Below are 23,916 nucleotides of genomic sequence, written 5' to 3' on the forward strand. Positions count from 1 at the left end.
GGCTCTGGGAGAGTCTTAAATAATGAGGAGCTCTGGATAGCGAGTCACATGAACAGACATGATCCCGGACACCCTCGGTAGTTCAGTAAGAAGCTTATAATGGCCAATTCCTGCAGCATGCTGGGCATGCGAAGGTGTTCATGACTGTGAGGAACATGCCGATGACCACCGTAGGAAACAGGCTGGACAGTAGCACGGAGCGTGCATATGAATTGTGCACCTGGGTCTCTTGGCTGTCGCCGTCCACCAGGGGAGGAGACGGTTCGTCACACACCGCCAGGCTCCGCACCAGCTTCATCTTGACGCCCGACTACGGCAGACAAGAAGTAATATACAGCAGAGGAGACAGGACGATCGCTACAATGATGATGCTAAATACTGGAACCCTTTGCCAAGTGTGCAGGATATAAACGTCTGAAAGCAGACAGGATGACTTGGCAGGTTTTGTTTATCTAAAGTCAACTCTCAGGCTCATTCTATTGTTCCAGGGACTGAAATTAAGCACCTGAGCCAGGACTTGGTTAATGGTTTGAGGCTCTGTCTGGCGCAAATGTGGATTGCAGTGATTCCTGTATGTCTCAAATAGAGATACAGAATTCAGTCATGAATATTTGTTAAATTTAGTCATGACATTTCTAAAGCTAGCTTTATTGGCCAAAATTGTATTTATACATTGGTACATTAATGATATCCTAGTAAACGTGACAATATTGTTGTGTTTTGAAGTGGTAATATTGGTGAATTTTAACTTTGCAGATCGTTTTTTATGTGAATGTAATCTTTATACACAGCAAAAACACTCGATTCAAAGCTTGGCGAATTATAGAGTCTAAAACTAAGATTTCAGTGCCACAAAATATAAATCAAACATAATTATGGCCTCCCGCCCCATCGCTCTGAAAAAATGGTTACGAGTTAGATGTTATGACCAAGTCACTGATGACTGGCCATTGACAGACCTGAAATCTTTTATAAATACAGTATTTTTCTATGGTTTTAGTTAAGGAATATGATTGCATGTTTTAAATTATGTTTTCAAATGAGAGAATGACTGCAATTTAAATAAAAGTCGAAAAGTTTTTATACCATATGCATTTTACAGAAATTAATCAGCATGAGGGGTAAGGCTATATCTGTGCAAATGAAAAACACTGGTTGTTCTGCACATTTGTGAGACAATGGAAAATACAAGATATAGGCAGAATGATTAAGCTAAGCATATACTGTAGTAGAAATGATCCAAAAAGGATATCTGAAAATGACATACGTGAAGTTAAGTAAATTGAAATAAAAACTAATTTTATTTTTCAAACTGCAGCATTCATAAGATTATTACAGTGATAAGGTGACACTTGTAAATTAAGTTATGATTATAAATCACACTGAGGCAGACAATACGGTGATAATTCAGTGAGCTTTGTTGGATGCATTATTTTTCTAGAAAGCAAAACCAGGATTTCTAGGTCCATCAATGAGCAAACCTGGCTTTATAAAAACCAAGAGTAGGTTGTTTACAAGGATTAAATAAAAGGTTGCTTTTCAGTCACACTTCCTACGTATTTTTTTAAACCCTCAGCATTATTCGATTTGGACTGATTATATGCTTCAGAACAAAGCTTACATTTTTTTACTTGCCAACGATGGCTATGACCATGAAAATCTTGAGAACCCAATAGTCAGACCACAATTGAAACATAATGCAGAGGAACAAAACAACAGAAACATGGACAGACAGTATGGGGAATGGCATGGACATGCACGGGAGCCAGTGTGCTGGTGCTCAACCTTACCTTGGCTCTCTTTCTTGACTGCACCTGCGACTGCATGCGTTTCTGCATGGGCAATGACAAATGGCCCAAACAGCAATTCAAATGAATACGTTGATTGAGAGGTAAAAGAGTAAAAAAATAAAGTTGATTTGACTTTGAATTCAAAACCGATGAGCTCCAAGGTTCCAACAGGTTTCAATTCAAAAATGGGTGAGAGTCACCCGAGGGGAAACAGTTATATAGTGCCTATGCCAGACAAGTCCAATACACATTCGTGCAAATGTATGCCCCTAGTGGTTTTCATTACAATTCGTTTCCTACACCTTAGCCATGCTTAGCATTGGCACGCTGAAAAATACTGCTTCAATGTGTCACACATTTTGGACTTTAAGAACAATATTTTCTCATCACGTAATATTTTGACTATAATATTGCTTCCATAGAATCGATTTGGTGCAGTGGTAACAAGTAGTCATTTACCAATGTTGTAATTGTTCAATTATTTCATATTCTATATTCTCTTCTCAAACAAGCTATTAGACATGTATACCATCCTAGTAATGACACGAATAAAGTACTAACTTACAATCGACAGATGTAAACATACACGAGTGATCCCATAAATGTCAAAACATAGCCTTTAGAGTAACAAACACATCAAGACCACCACTGACCAGTGCGTCTGCTGGAAGGTCGAGCTGAGAGTCAGCCTCGGCTCTCTCTTCCCGACTGAAGTTTTCCAAGGGATGGACGGGCAGCTCCCCTTCACGTTGCTGCTCTCCGTCCACCTGCGCATTGACCTCCTCACAAGCGTGCCTCTGACTGTGCGTTGTGCTGCCATGTGCCCTGGCCTTCATTCCGCCTGCTCCTTCTCTTCCTTCTCCATCCTCTTCTTCATCTCCATGGGACACGTCCGCAAACTCAGCATAGTTCAGGTCCTGGGTCAGTGGGGACGCCGTCGCCTTTGCGGGCTCCACTGCGCTCATCTCTGCATCTATCACGTTGGGCATCTCGACGTACGCTCTAGGTGTTTGCCGCCCAGCCTGCGGCCCAGAATCACCAGCTGGCCCATCGTCTTTTGTTGCGTAATAGACGACACGGTCATTGTCCGACCCCGTTCGCCCACAAGAAATCATAACTCCCAGCTGCTGCTGGCGAGCCGTCTCAGCTCTCCCTTGGATGCCCTGGCCACCAGATTTGACCATAGTCAGTGAATTATCTACCTTGATTTGAGCTAAGTCGCCACCAGACAGCTGATGCAAAGGGCTGACTGTCCCGGCTTGCAGTGGTAGTTCTGGATTTACAAGATCTCTTCTTACAAATGGGCGATCCGTTCCTTTTGCTGGGATGATCTCCACAACCACGGGGACTTTGCTTTGGATGTCCGAATCAATCACTAGAGGCAATTCTTCTGGCTCAATCATCCCAAATTATTTTTAACTTAGGTCTGCAAAGCAAAAAAACGAGCAGAGGGAAAACAAGGAGCCGTCCATAAATGACGTCACAATATTTTAGACGATTTTTTACCCCCCCTCGTCACACGGCGTCACAAAAAAACAGACCCCCCCTCAAATGACGTCACAAAGCTCTGCCCCCCCCCCCCAAAATAAAACATGCTTCAAATCGCTTTAAACTTTTGTCAATGTAGTGCGTATTTAATGTGGCGCTGCACTCTTATGTTGTAGGAGAAAATATTTATTAAAAAGCCGATTTAATTAAGTAGAATGTGTTGTCTATATTTATTTAAAGTTGCGCATTTTGATTCTGACATTTCTCACCCCCCCCCCCCTCGTCACACATCATCACAAATGTCTGACCCCCCCCCCCCTAGGTGCGTGACATCATTTATGGACGGCCACCAAGTTCGTAAATAATAGGATTTAAAGCTGTATACAGTACTTTGTTTTTACAATCTATATGCACATGCAAGCACTGCACAAAAACAGAAGTTTCTAATTTAACTGGTGCTTCAGCCTCCCACAAACGCAATCATCTGAATTAACAGGCGGTGTAGGGACGGTATTTGTAGGTGTGGGTGTAGGGCACCCTCACACTGTAGTGAAAACTGCCCCTGCAAACTGCAAACAATCACTCCCCTCCTCCCCCGGAACCTTCCCCCTCCCCCGGAACCTTCCCCCACCCCACGTCTCATCCCCTTTCTCCTCAATCTTGACTTAAAAGCTTTTGTGACTGCAGGAATTCATATTCTTTGGGTTTTTTGGTAAAGTCACGTAGATAGGTTCAAAGAAAATAACAAAATAACAATCTTATTTGTGGTATTAACTAAATTAATAAGGAGACTTCTCCTTCACATGTTTCTATTCACCGCAACAATGTATTATACACACATATGATCCTCTCAATAGGTATAATCAAGAGTATGCCGTCCTATGTGTACAGATTAAAATCAAGGTTGAGTGTGGGTGTATGCTCATCTCTGTGGGCATCCCTAACGCAGTGGCTGAATTCCACATTGCTACGGCTGGCAGAGTATTCTCCATAGAAAAGCCAAAACAGAAATTTCCAATGCTCATGCAGCTTATGTGAAAAATATAACAAAGTGAATAGTTCACAAATTCTTAGTTTTAAGTTCCCGTGAATATAAAACAGATATACATTATCATGCAATCTTTTAACGATTTATTGAACGTATATATTTTTGAAGCATGTATCATAACCTGCAAGATCGTTCAAGATAGTTATGGGTTTAGAAGGCCTTCATCCAGCAGGGGATCAAGGCTAATGATTACTCATGGCTAATGATGATGATCATAGGCAGATGAGTGCTTAAGTCCCAATCAGAAGCCCACAGTTTAAAAAATCCACTTTCGGTATCAACTCAGCCCATTATCCCTCTAAAGCAAGAAAGTCAAAAATAGATTGCTTTTATGGACATACCCCCCCCCATCACAGAAAGGCGGAATTTCCACAACAGCTTAATATCGCCAAAGGAGACTGCCAGCCACCAAATGGTGGTTTGAGCAGAAAGGACAAAACGACAGTTGATTCATCCAGACAGTGTGGCCTTATCCAGTTAGAGTTTTGTTTGATTTGTTACACAGATTATCCCGTTTGGTCAGTTTCCCGGCTATTGTACAAAGTTACCTGATTTAGAAGAACGTGTATTCGTGGTCTTGGCCACAAAGGTGAGAGGCAGCGTCCAATAGCAGGGGCGCTGAGTTTCCTTGTCGGGGTGGACGGCACAGCAGGGAAGACTGACTCTGAGCGGCCAGCACCGCACGTTCCATGTTTCTCCTCTAAGCAATGTTTGTTGTCGTGAGCCCAAATGTCATAACTACCTCCACTCTCTAGACACACACCACACGTGCGCACACACACACGCCATGACGAAGCATTTAAATACCAAGCCTCGAGTACTTGTCTACGCGGGGCAGACGAATGCGATCATTTTCACCGCTTCGTTGCTCAATGGAATACATTTACGAGAAAATACTGCGCGACAAAAAAAAAGCGAATGACGAGCGATCTGTACACCACTCTATCATCAATGAACATTGGCAACATTTGATACCGAATCACTGTTTCACGATCAACAACAATAACTCCGGTTTTATAAAGCACCTTTCAAACTGTGTAATGCTAAAAGAGCCAATGTTGAAAGTAAGCGATAGGGCCAAAAAACGTGACAACGCCGGAGGCGAAACCAATGGCACAATACAGCCGAGGGTGTATTTGGGTCCCACGCATCGACAATGCTTTTTTGTATGGTTTAACAATCGCCTACACCTTAAAGGGGAATCGCTTCTCCCACTAAGTGCCCCCATACACGATGGGATCAGAATCTGTATTTAGACTGGAGGAGGAAATCTGATGAACTGATTGTTTTTAGTTACTGTATATAGATGGACAGTGGACAGTAGTGTACTTGGAAACCCCTTATCCATGCCAAACTTATTACAGACAAATTCAGACCTTATTGATCACCCCGTGCCCTGATAAATCTCAACATCCATCCTACAAGGGAGAAACACAAACATATAGACAAAAACACGTGCCCGTATTGAAACGGCTGCACGCCTTACGGACCTGCAAACTCAAATGTCCCTGTACAAGAAATACATGGTAAAGCCGCGTGGGTTGACACGGTACGTGCAGCACTGAACAATCAATAATCTTTAGCTTGCCCAGGTGCGTGTTGACAAGTGTGCAAAACACGTTACGGTAATGACTTGACTCACATAGACGATGCGCGCATTAAAACAGTTTCTTTAGATGAAGCTAAACGCGGAATTGATCCTTATGGGGGGTACCAAATAATACTAAATGGCCGAGGCAATTAAATACTTTATTTCTGGGACAATATATTTTTTACCAGGGGGGTGTGTGTTACTTAACTCCGCGACTGGGGTAACCAATAAATCCGAAATCAGTGCCAATTCGCGACGTCGAAACGCAGCGAGGACGACGATTGCGCTGTCACCCTGAACGCTCGCACGTGGCACCCCGTGGTGGTGCATCGTGAGTACAGCTCGTCGAGATGAGTCGATTGCCGCATCTCCGACCATCAACACAGACTAAACGTGACTGCATCACGGACATTGTGCGAGAGCCTGGGTCCTATAGACACCCCGGGGTAGCGCCGTAAGGTTAAATTACTCAGATTTGAAGCTTTCGTGACTGCGGTTAATTGGTTGAGGCCGGTCGGGGATGGCGAGGGGCGACAGGCAAACAATCCGTACAGTAATTACAGCACACTACAGATGATCTTGTGACCCCCCCCCCCCCCCATTTAATTATCTACAACTTAATACATTTTTAAAGGTTTATTTAAAACAAATATGCAAAGGAATACAACTATGTTTAGGGTTCAATTCATTTGGGAGGGGGTCACAAGACATCTTGACCACCCTGTACACAGCACGTACGCCACGCACACTTTCTGTATATATTTATGTTAGATATACACTGCACAGCACACGTGTAATTATTACCTACTGCTGTATAATCACCCAGAAATGTCTGTCCGTCCCACGCGTGACGTAAATCCACGAGGCACACCCCCCGCATGACGTCACTCCACATGAGGCACACCTCCCCTCATTAATATTCATGAGTGGGTGAATTTTTACACGAACACAGGTCGATCTGAATTAAATTATTTATTACACAAAGTCGCTTCAAATAAAAAAATCTACGCAGCACAGTGCTACATTCGTGCGTGACGTCACTGCAAAAGAGCCCCCCCCATTCATTAATATTCATGTACGCGTGGAAATTTACACTAACGCACAAGGTCTCGCACACCAGATGCTGCACCCCTCCACAATAACCACGAGGGGGTGACGTTACTCCACATGCCGCACCCCTCCCCAATAACCATTAGCGGGTGACGTCACTCCACATGCCGTACCCCCTCCACAATAACCATGAGGGGGTGACGTCACTCCACATGCCGCACCCCTCCCCAATACCCATTAGCGGGTGACGTCACTCCACATGCCGCACCCCTCCCCAATAACCATGAGCGGGTGACGTCACTCCACATGGGGCAACCCCCCTCATTTATAATCATGAGCTGAACAATTTTTCTATTTAACATTTAAGATTTACTGCAATATACACCCGTCCAAGGACGGGCACAAAAGCTAGTACACGTATATGTGTGAATTGTTTTTTAACACATACAATATATTTCATTGAGATGACGGCTAGCCGGACTTGTTAGATAGCCAGGCCAGGACGCTCACCACCCCCGCCGATTAGTCTGGCTAGAGACAAGGCGTGGTTGTTGTTGTACATTGCAAAAGAAGCAATCCCAAGGTATTGTGCTCCTCAGGATCATGAGGCCAATGCCGGAGTATTGGTCAAGCTGGTGTACCGAGCATATATAGGAACTTGACACTGGCACCGTGGTGTACCTTGAATTGCCAACCTTGATATCGTGGTAAAGGCATTGGCAATCTGTCGGTATCACCCGCACTGGACATCATGCATGTCAACCCATTCGGTTTACTCGTATTCTTGTACAGGGAAATTGAGTTCTCAGTTCCGTACGGCGTACAGCTGTTTGAATACGGGCAAACAAAATGTTTTGTCTAGTTGTGTTTCTTCCTTTCTTTAAAAAGAAAGCCGTCCCTTGGTGTGAACCAATCAGTTTCAAGGACAATGCATATATTATCATAGTATGTTTTTGTTTGCATTTTGAATGCAAGTATTGTGGTTAATGCAGACATGAATCCTTGTAAAAAGGTTTCAGTTTTTTTGGCAGAAAAATGGGGAAAAACCCCCCTATTATTATTGCTGCTGCAGCGATATGAAGAAATGTCGCGGGGTTTTTTTTTTACAATCGCTGCAATTAACGACGAGCGTCCACCACGGAGAGAATATACCCTGCAGCTCACTGTTTAGGGCAAATCGGTGGGCAGTTAATATGCAGATGTAAAAGAGTCACCCCTTTTATTCCTGTGTGAAATAGGATACAATGAGCTGCCTCCAATGGCCAAGGTGCAGCTCAGGGGTAGTTAAAATGGAAAAAAAAAATATTCGGCGTGAGCGATTGGGGCAGCAGCGCAGAGAACGTGATTGGCGTTTGGTGCCTTGGGGAAATAAAAAGTGTGGGGGATTCATCGAAGCGCTCAGCCGACTCACGCACAAGCAGATCGTTCATTTAAAGCACCACAGTGATCCTCTTGAATCAGTCACCAGATGATGGTGTTGTACCGCACCCCGCTTGGAAAATCACAGTCGTGCAGGACACACAATAAATGTTTTTGCTTCAAGCTTCATGCCCAATCAATGATACCAACTGGATACGCACGTTCCAAATGTAAAAAAAAACTCGCCTAATTTTAACGCAGCACTCAAGGCGGAACCGTGTGTTCCTTCGGGGGAGATTTATTTTATCGAGATGTGGAGGTCACCAGTCCCTCGTGATGGCTTTAAACACGTAGGCCACGCTCCATGATGACATATCGGATATGAGGTTGCATCACCAGCACGTGCAACGTGTCCATTTTTTTTACCTGTGATTTTACAGCAGTGCAATGAGATATCATCATACCTGTTAACGTAGCGCAAAAAAACACGTCATATGCCACGTAAACCAATACACAGTGCAATGCACATGAACCAAGTGCTATGAGATGCAACTTAATATCAATGATGACGTTTTCCTTATAAAGGGGGGAACCATCGCGAAGTTACATCTTGCAAGAATAAATACTTGTATGGAATGCGACAAATTTGCCCATAATTATATCCACTCATGCTCGCATCCAAAATCTCTTCACTGTTGCTTTGAAAAGACTGTATATTCCTTTGTTTTCTCCATGCCTCTGCTCTTGTCGTGTGCTGAATATTTATTTAGTTTGCATGCCCACTCATTTGCTATACTTGTGTGTGTGTACATTAACTGTACAAATGTGCACTTATTTATTACACAACAATGACAAGCAGTCCTTGCTATGCATAGCATTTTGAGTTTCTTACAATAAAACATACAATTATCTCAGGAATTGACTGTCACTCAGCACACAAACAGCAGCAGAAAATAAACCCTCAATTCATCCTAATTTATGCATCAACAGGAGCAGCGCAAGAAAACATGGGGGTGACAGGGAGCAGGACAAATCGAACACCAGCGGATGCTGCACAGTAGCACGATTCATTCCAGGCTGTGCTCTTGGGAGCGTGGGATCCCTACGGCAAGCTGTCCTGTCTCGTTTGGCAAGCTTTCATGCCATTTTTCTCCCTTTTGTCAGAAAGATACATATAAAGACTCCAGCATGCCGGGTGTGCCTCGGCTGAGCGCAGGCGTGTGGGCGCAAACGCAGCGGGCGATGCAGAGAAAATATTGCCGAGAAATGTGATTGTTTCCCACAGCGACTGCGGCGAGATCATTAATTGAACAAAATAAGACGAAAAGGAAATTAAATCAGGTGAGTTCCCAGTACAGGGATCCCAGTGGTGCACGATGCCGTGCAGAGCCTGCCAGAAGCATTATGCAGCCCACGAAAGCAGAGCTGCACAAGGCATGCCTGCATACAAGTACTGCACGATCAACCCACTCCGATGCTTAAAGCACATACATCTTTAACATGCAAACAACAATGCATAAGTTAATGACGGGCTAATTTATCAAAGCACGACATGTATGCATCTGTGCATTGCAATATTTCAGTGATTTAAAACTGCATGCTCTGGGTACCCACTAATGGCTAGTATGCACACAACAGACATGGAAATTCGAATTCCTGTGCACTCATTATACAACACAAATATTGCACATGTTTGGATATATGCATGAAGGTCTGCAGCTTGTAGGGAGGTCGAGAGATTCTCCAAGTGGGATAATAAATGACCGTTAAATGCACAGACTCACGCATTGCACTATACTTACACAACGGTGTATGTTGCAAAGTCAGGGCAGGGATATCAAGAGTGCAATGCGAATCACTACAGATTTCCAAGCTGCTGCTTCCCACTTAGATCAAAATAAACTCGGATATGTGTAATGCGGGCGTAAACGGCCTCGCGGTTATGACGTCACGGGGGGGGAGGAGTTAGGTCACGTGAGAGAGAGGGGTGGTCTTAAGGGAGAGATACCGGAAGAGACGAGAGTGTTGGAGATAGAGACAGAGTGAGGCCACGCAGGGCGGAGGTTGGAGAGTGGCGAGATCGTCACACACCCAGTAAGACTCGGCACCATCGGCCAGCGGTGACCGAGCACGATGGAATGGGGAGCAGCGGTGGAGCTGCAGTGAGAGCAGCCAGAGGACTGCACAGGGGACCTGCAGCGGAGCTGCAGGAGCGAGAAGGGCTACGGGAGCGAAGGCAGCTGTGGAGCTGCCAAGCGGGGAGGCTCTGAGCGAGGGCCGTGTGGGACAAGTATAAAGAACCCAAATAAAGGACAACGGAGACAGACCCAGTGAACGAGTCCTTTATTACATATGCACGCACACAGACGGCCGCACGTACTGAAAGTGACACACGTGCAATCTTACCTGGCAAATGATTGCATGCATCTCCACCAATGAGAAACGGGTCACACGCAAAAGGCAGTAGTTGGCACGAGCAAACGCCGGGGTAGCCGCTGCAGATCCAACAGTTGTGGTTTCCCCTTAAGAGTTGATATCAACCCATACAATTGTAATGAGAGCGCCATCTCCTGTGTTATGTGGGGCGTTGTTTGCTATGCAGTTATGGTGTATCTGGGGTAAGGGTTTACATCTAGAGCAAAGGTGAAAGGGCAGAGCCACCCGGGAAGCCTCTGGAAGGTTTCCGAATGTTCCATGAGGGGCGTGGCCAGAGGCGGGGTTTAGTCACCGGGGAGCGTATATAAGCGGGGGCCGGAGCAAGGTGTGGGGTCGGTGTGAAGAATCAAGAGGAGCTACCCGTCGCTGCTGCCCCGCCATCTCCATCGGCCACATGGCGCCTCGACCTCCAGCCGCTCAACCGCTCCCTAGCGCACCATCAGCCAGCGGCGTGTTAGAGAGTGGGTGAGCACCACATGGCGCGGGGCAGTGAAGCCGCTTGGGCAGCAATCATTCAATAGGGAGAGAGAGAGACGAGAGACAACCAAGCTGTCAAGAAGACACAATGTCTAAACATCAGAAAAAGAAGAATCCACCTGCAGTGTCCTCCGACGACGACGAGACGGCGACTCGGCTCCTGCCGACCCCGGGGGCCGTGGCCCCGGGGATGGGAGCCCATGACGGGTGCCGATGTCGCACCTGCGGCGGACGGCGGGGTGGAGACGATTCAACAGCTTCGCTCTGACGAGCCGTGGCAGAGGGTGGAGACCCAGCTGGGCGTGCTAACAACTGCGCTTCACCGCCTTGTCGGCCTCGTCATGCTGATCGCCGCTGGAGGAAGTCCGGTGGTGGACTGTTCGGGGGTGGACGTGCAGAGGGCCGGTGACGGTACCTCAGAGGGTCCCCCCTTGGTGAATAAGGCCGCAATTTCGGGCGGTGTGGAGACGGCCGCCATTTCGCAGATCCCGCCAAGTTCGAGTGTCGCGGCCGCCATTTTGTCCACCGCTGTGGAAAGCGGTGCGCTGGTTCGTCGCTGCCGCGCGAGGTTTCGCCATCCACCGCGACGCCTGCTGCGAAGGAGAGCGCCAACCGGGGTCGACGCCTGCCCCACGTGCGCAAGTTTGTGGCAGCGGACGGCGACTGGAGCGCTTTTCGCTGGCGCTTCGAGGCCGCCTACAAATTCGTCCTATGGTCGGAAGAAGAGGCGCTCATTGCCTTGCCCACCATGCTGGACGGTGATGCGTTGGCCATGTTTCGCTCCATTCCCGCCGACAAGAAGAAGACGCTTCAACAAGCCTTTCAAGAGATGGCGGAGGTCTACGAGCTGCCAGACGACAGAATGAAGAAATTTCAGCACCGTTGGTGGGGGAGCTCAGAGTTGCCCCTCGCCTACAGAAGTGCCTTGATGGCCTTGGCAGTTGATGCATACCCCAATGTAACACAGGAACTGTTAGACCCGCTGGTGATGGAATGCATGTTGGCGTTGGCTTGGGAAATGGATGTTGTCCTTCCTACGTGCGGCTACGAAATGAAGACGTCCTTGTGGGTCGCGCGTTGCCTCAACGCACATAAAAATTTGAAGCGCTGCGCGCAGACGGCGGCGTAGATGGGGGACCCAGCTAAGGATGGTCAGCCCATTGGCTGGTCTCCATCGAAAGTGGTCATCATTTCCGAGGAGGCGCCGTCAACCGGCGACGTTGCAGCGGCTGTCCCTCGCTAGAATCGGCGCCCTAGAGATGGTTGACGTCGCCAGAAAATCTACCGGCCGCGACAGGACGACGATCTGCTCCACCAGCGGCCTCCCGTTACGTGCTACAGATGTGGCCGTGTGGGCCATTACTCACGGGAGTGCCACGCTCATCCTGCGTCGCCGTCCGGTTCGCCGACCGCATCTCCTGCAGCCAACCGTCCGCCGTCACGTCCCTCCATACAGGCGAGTTGGCACACGTCGAGCACACGGGCATGCTCGCTATCTCATTCCTCTCATGCCACCGGGACGGGTGCATCGCATCGGGACGATTCGTCAAGTTGTTCGCGTTCGCGTACCATTGCTAAGGATTGGCCGGTTTCGCAGACACAGTGGAAAAAATTGGCTCGACGTATGGTTGCCGCGACGGTTGGATCGTCGACGGTGGCAGTCACTGTTCAGGGGGTCGATGTCCGTGTTTTGGTTGATATGGGGTACGTCTGCCACTATCATTTCAGATGTTATTTTCCAGCTGTTGTCAATCCCTGCTTCGCGTGTTCGGCCGGTGTATGATGTGTGTGTTGCCGCTAATGGGGGTAGTATGGGCATCATTTGCCAGGTTGACACGTGTATCGCCATTGCGGTTGTTCGAGCGACGGGGCCCGTACTGATTTTGTGTATGTTGGCCGTGCCATGTTTGCTAGGCATGGACTATTTGTCAAGAATGCCGCTTAAGATTCTTGTGGATCAGGGATGTCTGGAATTGCCGTCGGGTCGTAAATTGCGCTTTTTGCCATCGCCGCTTCCACGACCGACCTCCTCAGCTATGGTTCAGGCTTTGGTTGATGCCACCGATACTGTCCCGTCAGGCTCCCAAATGTTGATTCCACTCCGATATCGCAAGAAAATCGCTTGCAACGTCGCGGTGAATGGGATTCTGTTGACGTCTTCAAATACTGCTACGCGAGGGTTGACGTTGGTTTGTGCTCAAACCATTCTCAGAATGGGTCAGGCCCCGTTTTTGCAAGTTTTGAATGGGGACCCGGGAGATGTTATTGTGCCTGTCGGTACTGTTCTCGCTCCCACTACCACCGCATTTACTGACCGAGTGGAACACGCGCCTGCGCAGGCTGTCTGCACTGTCGGGAATAAATGTCTGATGGATGATCGATGGATCGCCGAATTGTGCGGCAAAAATGCTTCTCCGTCTCCAGCTCAGTGTGAAGGGTTCCGTACCCCGCAGGGTCTTTTTGAGTTTAGAACTTGTCCTGGCCGGACTCCAATTGGACACTTGTCTCATGTATCTGGACGACGTCATCGTGTTCAGTCTGACGTTTTATGACCACCTCCTCCGACTTCGCGCTGTCTTTGAGCGCATGCGTTCTGCTAATTTCCAATTTAAACCAAAAAAATGTCATCTTTTGCAGACTTCTGTACGTTATTTGGGTCACGTTGTGAGTGCCGACGGGATTTCGACCGATCCTGACAAAACGGCATGTGTCCGCGATTGGCCGGTCCCTGCGAGTATAGGGGTTGTTCGGAGCTTCGTTGGCTTCGCCTCCTATTATTGGCGGTTCATTCCTGGATTTGCGTCCATTGCTAGGCCGTTGCATGCGCTTACGGGAAAAAATCAGAGGTTCCACTGGGGTCCAGCAGAGGAGGCTGGATTCAATGCCTTGCGTAATTACCTGTCCGACGCGCCTACTCTCGACTACTCCCCCTTCATCCTCGACACTGACGCCAGTGACACGGGTATCGGGGCTGTCCTGTCACAGATGAAGGGGGGCGTCGAGCGTGTTGGTGCGTATGGTAGTCGGGTACTTTCGCCGGCAGAAACCCGTTATTGTGTCACTCGTCGGAAGCTGCTCGCGATCGTTCATTTTGTTAAACTTTTTCGGCCTTATTTACATGGTAGACAATTCGTTATATGCACTAACCACGCTGTCCTCCAATATTCCTTGAAGATCGGGCAGCCGGGAAGTCAGTTGGCACGTTGGTTGGAGTGCTTCCAGGAGTTCTAATTAGATGTCACCTACCGGAAAGGGACTTGTCATGCAAACGCTGAAGCGCTGTCTCGGTTACCTCATGTGTCTCAGTGTGATAATTGGTTTTTTACCCTTTTATCCGGCAACAAAACTGACACCTTTTTTTACGAGGAGTCATGTTTGCATAGACCACAATACCTGCAGTAAAAATGCAAACAAAAAACATAACTCTGATAATGTATGCACTGTCCTTGAAGTTGATTGGTCCACACCCGAGACAGCTTTCCTTAGAGCCTCGTCTCACATGGGTTGGACCAGATGACGCCAAAAGGCGCACAACTCAAAGACAATGCACCATCAGAGTACGAGAGCTCAGGGTAAGCATTTACACCATTGGTACCTCATTTGCCAGTAAAAAAATATGATAATTGGTTTTTTACCCTTTTATCTGGCAACAAAACTGACACCTTTTTTACGAGGAGTCATGTTTGCATAGACCACAATACCTGCAGTCATAATGCAACCCATGTGAGACTAGGCTCTAAGGAAAGCTGTCTCGGGTGTGGACCAATCAACTTCAAAGACAGTGCATACATTATCAGAGTTATGTTTTTTCTTTGCATTATGACTGCAGGTATTGTGGTCTATGCAAACATGACTCCTCGTAAAAAAGGTGTCAGTTTTGTTGCGAGATAAAAGGGTAAAAAACCAATTATCATATTTTTTACTGGCAAATGAGGTACCAATGGTGTAAATGCTTACCCCGAGCTCTCGTACTCTGATGGTGCATTGTCTTTGAGTTGTGCGCCTTTTGGCGTCATCTGGTCCAACCCATGTGAGACTAGGCTCTAAGGAAAGCTGTCTCGGGTGTGGACCAATCAACTTCAAGGACAGTGCATACATTATCAGTTATGTTTTTTGTTTGCATTATGACTGCAGGTATTGTGGTCTATGCAAACATGACTCCTCGTAAAAAAAGGTGTCAGTTTTGTTTCCAAATAAAAGGGTAAAAAACCAATTATCATATTTTTTACTGGCAAATGAGGTACCAATGGTGTTTCTCAGTGTGTTTGCCGTTCTGGTACAAATTGCTGCTCTCCTCCAGGCACGTCTCGGCCGTTGGACGTGTCCTCGGTTGTGACGCTTTCTGGCAATGGGGCAGTTCCCCCTGCCGATGACATGTTGCGTCTTCCGCGGTTGGTGTGGATGCGGGAACAATTTGCTCACTCATCCCTGGCCTCTTTGCGTGATCAGGCCTTACCAATTGGGGGTGATCCGAAATCTTTTGAGGAGGGCCGTGTTTTTGTTCTGGATGGATTGTTGATGTGGCAGGATGACATGTCGCTCCAGTTGAGATTGGTTGTACCGAATTCTCTACGTGCAGGGTTGATCCACACACTGCACTCTGAACGCCTTTTTCATCTTGGCATTCAGAAAATGCTGCTTACCCTTCAGAGGGATTACTATTGGCCGGGTATGACATCTGACGTCATTGGAACGCTCCGCTCATGTACCGAGTGTGCCCGGCGAAAGTCCGCCTTTGCAGTCCATCTCTGTCACTCGCATCAATTAATTGGTTGCATTGGATGTGTTGGGACCATTCCCCGTGACGCCTCGTGGGAATAAATGTATTCTCGTTGGCGTCAAATTTTTTACCCGGTGGCCAGTGGCGTGGGCCCTGCCAAATCAATCTGCTTTATCCATCGTGGATGCCTTCGTGAATAGCTATGGGATGAATATAGGGGCTCCAGAAAAGTTGCTTACTGATTAGGGTAGGAATTTCACTTATAAATTGTTTCGTGACGCCTGCACTATTCTGGATTCCAAGAAAATTTCGACATCTCCCTACCACCCTCAGACGGATGGTATGGTCGAGCGTCTAAATCGTACCTTGTCCACCATGTTGTGCCAGACCGTTAATGAGCGACAGGTCGACTGGGATCTGCAGATATCCAGCGTCCTCTCTGCCTACCGGATGGTGCCTCGCGCTTCTACAGGATATTCGCCGTTCTTCCTCATGTATGGGAGGGAAAACGTGCCACCTGTTGATGTCCAATTAGGTTCCCCTGTGCTGTCTCCTAAGTTGACTCTTCCGGATCACATCCGCGAGTCCCTTTGACATGTTTCCGAGGCTAGGGAGGCTGCCAGGGTGAATACTTCTAAGACCCAGGCTCGGAATGAGCGTTGTGCACGAAGGTTTAAGTCAGACATGCCATGGTCAGTGGGTGATCGGGCGTGGCTTCATTGCCCACAGGTGCCTATTGGCACCTCTTCTAAACTCCACAAACCATGGCAGGGGCCCGTTACGATCGTTGAGGTGTCCGGGTTTGTCATGCTCGCCGGCGTTGGTACGATCACCTGTCACGATTGAAACAGTTCGTTGCTCCCGTGGGGCCATCGTCATCCCGGAATCCTGGTGCTTGACGTGGCCAACAGGCCTGCTGCTCCTGTGCAAGGTGATCTTCCGGAGTCTGTTTCTTTACCGCCCACAGCGCCCGATTGACACAACGGGACTGGAGGATGCCGCTGTTCCATCTGGTCCACCTGTGCTGGATCCGGCTGTGTTGCCCCCTGCTGGACCTCTGCTTCCACCGGCAGGAGTTCCTGTTCTTTTTCCGCCTCTGGCGGATGGGCCGGCTATGCACACACATTCTAAAACGTCTCGTTTTTCCTGAAGCAGTTGGGCCCCTTATTGCGTGCTGCTGGTTCTAATGCATTGTTCTGTTGATGTTCCGTTCTTCTTGTCTAATTGTGTTGCACTTCATGATTGATGGCACTCTACATTATGCCTTGCCCTTCCTTAGCGGGGACAGCTAGATTTTTTATCACGAGGGGGGGGGGGTGTGTTGTAATGAGAGCGCCATCTCCTCTATTATGTGGGGCGTTGTTTGCTATGAAGTTATGGTTTATCTGGGGTAAGGGTTTATATCTAGAGCAAAGGTGAAAGGGCGGAGCCACCCGGGAAGCCTCTGGAACGTTCCCGAAGGTTCCATGAGGGGCTTGGCCAGAGGCAGGGTTTAGTCGCCGGGGAGCGTATATAAGCGGGGGACGGAGCAAGGAGCGGGGTCGGTGTGAAGAATCAAGAGGAGCTCCCCGTCGCTGCTGCCCCGCCATCTCCATCAGCCATTTGGCGGCTCGACATCCAGACGCTCAACCGCTCCCGAGCGCACCGTCAGCCAGCGGCGTGTTAGAGAGTGGGTGAGCACCACATGGCACGGGGCAGCGAAGCCGCTTGGGCGGCAATCATTCCGTAGTGAGAGAGAGAGACAACCAAGCTGTACCGAAGATTTATTAATAAACGACTTAAGTTCTTATCGTGTCGGATCCACTTATTACACAATGAAAACAAATCAATTGGCCTGTCAGTATCCAAATATTTATACAAAACGTTAAAGTGCATTAACCACAATGGCACTTTCCTGCATGTCGACACAGTAGGAGTGAAATTTCTGAGATAATTTCATGAGTATTGTTAAAAAAATGGTAAAAAAATCGAAACGCTATTTTCTTAAACAACTTAATATGGTATGTGCGAGTGTAAATTGCATTCGCTTAATCTGGCATTTAACATATTCAAAAATATATAGTACACAAATGGAATTTTGTTTGTACATCAATCACTGCATCAATGGAAAGCACACATGGACTTAATATTTTTTTTATGAGGCTGATGTCACAGGACTTGAATCATTTGTCTGCAAACTCTATTCTACTTGCAAAACAGTACTATGAATTCAGCATAGAATAGAGACGCTGCCATTTTGATAAAATAAAGACTAAGGGTGCAATTCAAATGTTGGCAAACGACTATTTAAACCTGGCTGAGAGCTCTGTTTTGGTACAACTAAGCCAAAAAAAGACACAAGGACGTGAATCTGGCTGATATCTGCCAAGTGGATATTAGCCAAACTCCGTGAGTCAGATAATCCATTAGACGAAGCTGACGGAGCATTTTTTTGATCCACCTGTGGTGGAGAATATAGCAAGGGGTGTGTCCTTGCTATGCCCAATTCACTCTTCCCCCTGCTAATGTTGGCAGGTCTCAAAGGTTTCAAAAAACATTCTTTTAAGAGGGGCATTCCCTGGGTAGATTATACAACGTCAGTTTGGTGGTGATTCACACCCTGGAAACTTGCCAGGCCTGTTCGTGGATCACTCCATGAGCCAAAAACTGGCAGTTATAAGGGGTCCAGGCATAAATTCTGGCTAATGTAGTGAAGCTCAATTTGCTATTCAGTAGTTGCAGTGTTAAGATTTCCATGCAAGTGGAAAGAAAGCAGAGATAATGGAACACAGGAGACAGTGAGCACAGTGAAAGCAAACGGAGAAAATAGCAAGAATAGATGTGAGCAAGGAGAGGCACACATCACATCACATTGAAACATAGCAGAGACATATGTGGAAACCCTGTTTTTTTTATAAATAGCAATTGCATCAATACTATCAGTATATAATGTAATAATTAAAGCAAAAGTCACGTTTAAGTTATATATTTTTTTGTCTCTTGGAGCCAGATTGCAACACAATAGGGATGCATAAGATAAAAAGTAAAATTATTAGTCTCATATGCGATTGGGCTGTAGGGGAATTTAAATGCCTTCCAAGGCACATATCTAGAACCTTTTTCGCCAGTGTCAAAGTATTAAAAAACAAGAATAGGTTCTACCCTTTATGGCAATAAAACAGATGTTAACATGTTCAAATAAAAAATATAAACATTTTGCAAGGTATCATGTCTGCATTAACCACACATATGTGTGGTGAACATGCAAACAAAACATGCTCTGATAATATATGCATTGTCCTTGAAATTGATTGGTCTACACCAGAGATAGCCTTCTTTAGGGCCCAGTCTCATCACCAGTGTCAGACGAGAGAACCCAAAAGGCGAAAAGGGCAAAGACAATGCACTATCAGGGCATTTATCGCTCCGGGCGAACAGCAAATATATTGGCAAATAGGTCCCATTTTGTAGCTACTCGAGTTGACGTCGGTAGCAGTCGTTCGGTGGGTAGTAGATATGAGTTTTGGTCGTTACTGTGGGGGTCTTAATTAATATATGAAAGGTTGTAAAAGCGGGGAGTCGCAAGTCGAGCCGTCGTAAGTCAGGGGTCACGTGTACTCAGTCTGCTCTGAAGATGTGATTGGAGTGTAGCAGCCTTGTAGCAACCCTAACCCTACTCCAAGACTCAATTGTGTGAAAAAAACCCAAAATAGGGTTCTATGTTGAGTTTTCACTTGGCAAAACTAAAGAAATGCCCTGTTTAACAACCCTACAGCGTAATGAGGCTGAAGGAATGTTAATCTTGTTGTAAATGCTTACAGCACATAATATGAGGTTAAAGGCTTTGAGTCACTGCATGAAAATGTATATGGTGTTTACGTGTACTTCCGTTTATGCATGTGGTAACCTATATCTTGTAATTTCCAAAAGTAAATACTTACCCTTACTTCATCGCAAAACTTACCATATACACCTTTAAAATTTCTGAAATAGGGATGCATATAAAGCGAAGAAACAGCTAACGGCCTCGTAAAACCTAAAGGAATACACACAGTGCAGGACGAGATGGACAGCATTTTCCAGCTGAGCAAGTTTAAAAAAAAATCCATAAAAGTATAATACACATAAAATAAAATACTGAAAAAATCCCGATGTAACTTTGTTTTATTATCCACAAATTATATCCCAAATGTGCAAGCGAGCCAAGGCACTCGGTGAAGGTATTTAATTGGTGAAGGTATTTAATTGGAGGATTCGCGGAAGCAGAGCAGCACATCGCAGGGGGTGGTGCCAAAAGATCGCACGACAGAACTGCTCGAAGCTCACATTAATAAACCTTGTTTTACCAATGGATAAAAAAGCTATTTTATGCTCCGTTAAAAGTACTTTACCAATTGGAAATCGTATTATGACTGTTAACAAGTTTTAGATATCAGAGCTGGTCTAAGCATATTTGTCTACAATGGGTTCGTGGCCCAAGAAGATAGTACGAGAAGTTGGTTTTGAGGTCGTATATATAGTGTTATTCTCTCAGATTAATTATTCTCGGCTCTCTAATGACCCCCACAAAACACAAATAATGTGAAGCAAAGCCCTGATGACAAAAAGAGTTGAGGCTCTCCTGGTAATGGACCATCTCAGTTGTTCAATGAGCAAGTGCTTATCTCCCGTTGGTCACCCTGATTGCAGCAGTGGCAATTGCACAATTTCATGGTGGCGTGATAACTGTTATTAGTATTGCACTCTTAAAAACACAGACACTGGCTTGTTTTCCAAAAGTTATCACTAATCGCACACAAGGATTCCCCCTCCTGTAAATTTCCCTGTAACCATCTCGGTTTTTCTTTTAGGTTTACTCCCTTTTTAACAGGCAACCTGATATAGACGGAAGAACATGCTTATTCACTAATGTAACGTGAACATCAGGTATTGATTCAATTTGTTGAATCGTCAGCCAGGGTCAAAAGACTGTTTTATTAAGGCCTCCATAAGCTGCCCCCCTCCAAAAAAAAACCCACATATACTTTACAGAAAGCCATCTCGCAATGGGGCCCAGTGGCGAGGGTGGCTGCACAATAGAGACATTGCCTCTCTCCGCAGCATATGGCGTTGCCGCTATCACCATTACAAGTGTCAAACGGTGGCAGAAGCCCCGTGATGCAGCCCACCCCGAATGCGGCTCCCCAGGTGGCTACTGTGGGTGCTTTGTGACCGCACGCAGCATTGATTGCGACGCTTGTGCCAGACCATCTCGAGTCCGGCGGATCCTTCCAAGCGCTTTCAGGTAAGATGTTGTATGTGTCGGGTTATGAAATTTTGATAAAAATAATAAAAATTAATAATTTTCCGAAAAATGCGCAAATCGCATTAATTATGTTAATGTGTGTATTAACATGCATAAATTATGATGGTGTGAGTAATTATATGCATAAATTATGATAATCGCGGAGATAATCGTAGTAATTTATGCGGATGCTTGCGATTATGTTACTGTGAGCAGTTATGATAATTAGGCTCAGCTTCGTTTATCCATTGTTATATCAATCAGGATAACACGATTATCATCGATTAAACGTTTACCGATTATCTTAGTGTGTGTTATGATATTTTAGGTCTCCATTTTCATATCTCATCGCAGGATACAGTTATCAAGAATAAGATAGTTTTGCATGGACTTGGAAAGAAGCACTCGAACAGTTGGTGTTAAGCAATTTTATTCTAAACAAGCACATGACACTCTCTTATCCGAAAGCAAGTATACGTCAATAAATTCATGGACAAGATTATGCAGTAACGAAAATGAATGACTAAAAATACTTCTTCATTGGCGTGATTATGTAGTTAACGAAAATGAATGACTAAAACATTTCTTTTTCATGTAACTCGACGACAGCAACTGCTTTGCACGATCAGTTGATATTGAACGCACCACCTCGAAATGGCAACCCTTTTTGAAACGCAAAGATAATTTTTTTTTTTAGTCTTATTCGTGTGCGTGCTGTGTGTGCGTTGTCCCCTCGTAATATTAATTGTGTCGTTAGCTTGTGTGGTGTAGGAGGATACAAACAGCGGCCAGAAGTTTTCTCTGGGTTGGGCGTGGCCGCCGCGAGCCCCTGCGTGTCTCTGCTTGTGCGCTCTCTCTCCCTCCACTGCTGGATGACGAGTTGGCACGACGCTCGGTGACGCCCGGTGACGTCCGAGTCGTGCTGCTCTTGCGCTCTCTCTCTCTCCACTGCTGGATGACGAGTTGGCACGACGCTCGGTGACGCCCGGTGACGTCCGAGTCGTGCTGCTCTTGCGCTCTCTCTCCCTCTACAGCTAGATGACGAGTTGGCACGACGCTCGGTGACGCCCGGTGACGTCCGAGTCGTGCTGCTCTTGCGCTCTCTCTCTCTCCACTGCTGGATGACGAGTTGGCACGACGCTCGGTGACGCCCGGTGACGTCCGAGTCGTGCTGCTCTTGCGCTCTCTCTCTCTCCACTGCTGGATGACGAGTTGGCACGATGCTGTCCTTGAAGATGCTCGGTCGCTCGTTGTCGCTCGGTGGCGCACGGTGGCGCTCGGAAGACTTTGACTCTCTTTCTCCACTGCGGGATGACGAGTCGGTTTTGGTTGATGCTGGTTGATCTGGGTGTGTATTAGACACACGGCGCATTCAATAGCGCTGTCCTCCTCCTCACAGCCGTTTGACCAGGCTTTCTCCACTGCTTCGCGCTCTCTGCTTTGCTCGCTTGGTCGACGCTTGGCGATCTCCGCCCTTTTACAGGTTGATTGCTTGTCGTCGCTCGTCACTCTCTCTGCTCCGTGCTTCCCTTGTTCGTGCAGCTGCCAGCTTCACTCGCACTTAACTTCGTTCTGCGAGAAGCGACACCTGCTATCGGCATCGGTGTTTCGTTTCCTCACGACGCTCCGCCAGCCGGAGCACGGCTGAAACCCAGCCCCGACCCAGGTTGAACTCAGACTTCTGCGACTCGAACGACCCCTCCTCGTTCCATCACTTCTCGAGGCACGATCTGCCCCCGCTCTCTTGCGAGCCCTGTCGCAACGCTGCGTCGCAAGCCGAGTTGCGAGACCGAGCACGACTCGACCCAGACTGCTCTCAGACTGTCACTTTAACGACGTCTCGTCGTCCCATCTCTCCTTGAGGCACGACTGCCACACCTCTCTTGCGAGCCCCGTCGCAACACCGCGTCGCAAGCCGAGTTGCGAGACTGAGCACGACTCAACCCAGACTGCCTGTCCGCTGTGTGCGCCTGTGCCTGACTCAAAACGTGACTCCCTTCTGTGCATTCCTTGCGAGCGGGCAACAAAACACAAACAGAGCGAGAAAAAGCAGACACCCCCGCGACCCTTGCGAGAGAAAACAAACCATGTCAGCACAAACCCCCCCCCCCCCGCCCCTTGTGACCTTTTTACTCCCTCTTTGCTTGTCAGGCCCTGCTGGAAGACAAAGGTGGCTGAGGAGATGTTTGCAATACATTTATGTGGTGCTGTGTGTCACATTTATTCTTGAATTATATTTTATGAGTTCCTTCGGTCTTAGTATCGTGGTAATCATTCGTCTATGTTTAATGAATATTCGTAATGATTCTCGTCACATTATTATTTTGGCTTCGCCAAGTTTAGTTCTCCAGAGATTGGTGTTTATTCTGAGTTATATTTTAATGTCCTGAGGTTAAGCGTAATTATGTTTCCACTTAAGCTTTCTGGAATTCGTACTCTTTAGTTTTTTTTTTTTTGGAAGGTCGTGTAGGTAGGAAACATATAATAATAGAAAAAAATATTATTGTTTGTTGGTTAATTATCTTTGTTAAGTTTCTACTTTTCGGTAAGGAAAACGTTAAGAAAACGCGAAGTTTCAACCGTTATTTATTCTGCACCTTATCTGTACATCTCCAGATGTCTTGGGAGGCTAGTCCATACATCTTTTGTCCATCTGGATGTCCATGACCTCTTTGTGACCGAATTCTCAACATT

The 23,916-nt window shown here is 46.7% G+C and overlaps 1 protein-coding gene across 1 annotated transcript in view; it reads right to left on the reverse strand.

Annotated features, from left to right (window-relative positions):
- LOC144717646 (R3H domain-containing protein 1-like) overlaps positions 1 to 23,916 on the reverse strand; it is a 114,985-nt gene that overhangs the window by 68,215 nt on the left and 22,854 nt on the right. The window contains 4 exon segments of the mRNA XM_078593171.1: positions 221 to 310; positions 1,791 to 1,832; positions 2,444 to 3,216; positions 4,875 to 5,077. Coding sequence (XP_078449297.1) covers positions 221 to 310; positions 1,791 to 1,832; positions 2,444 to 3,193 — 882 coding nt within the window. The 5' untranslated portion in view covers positions 3,194 to 3,216; positions 4,875 to 5,077.

The sequence above is a fragment of the Lampetra planeri genome, chromosome 1, assembly GCF_965212315.1.
Source record: "Lampetra planeri chromosome 1, kcLamPlan1.2.h2, whole genome shotgun sequence".
Lineage (NCBI taxonomy): Eukaryota > Metazoa > Chordata > Hyperoartia > Petromyzontiformes > Petromyzontidae > Lampetra > Lampetra planeri.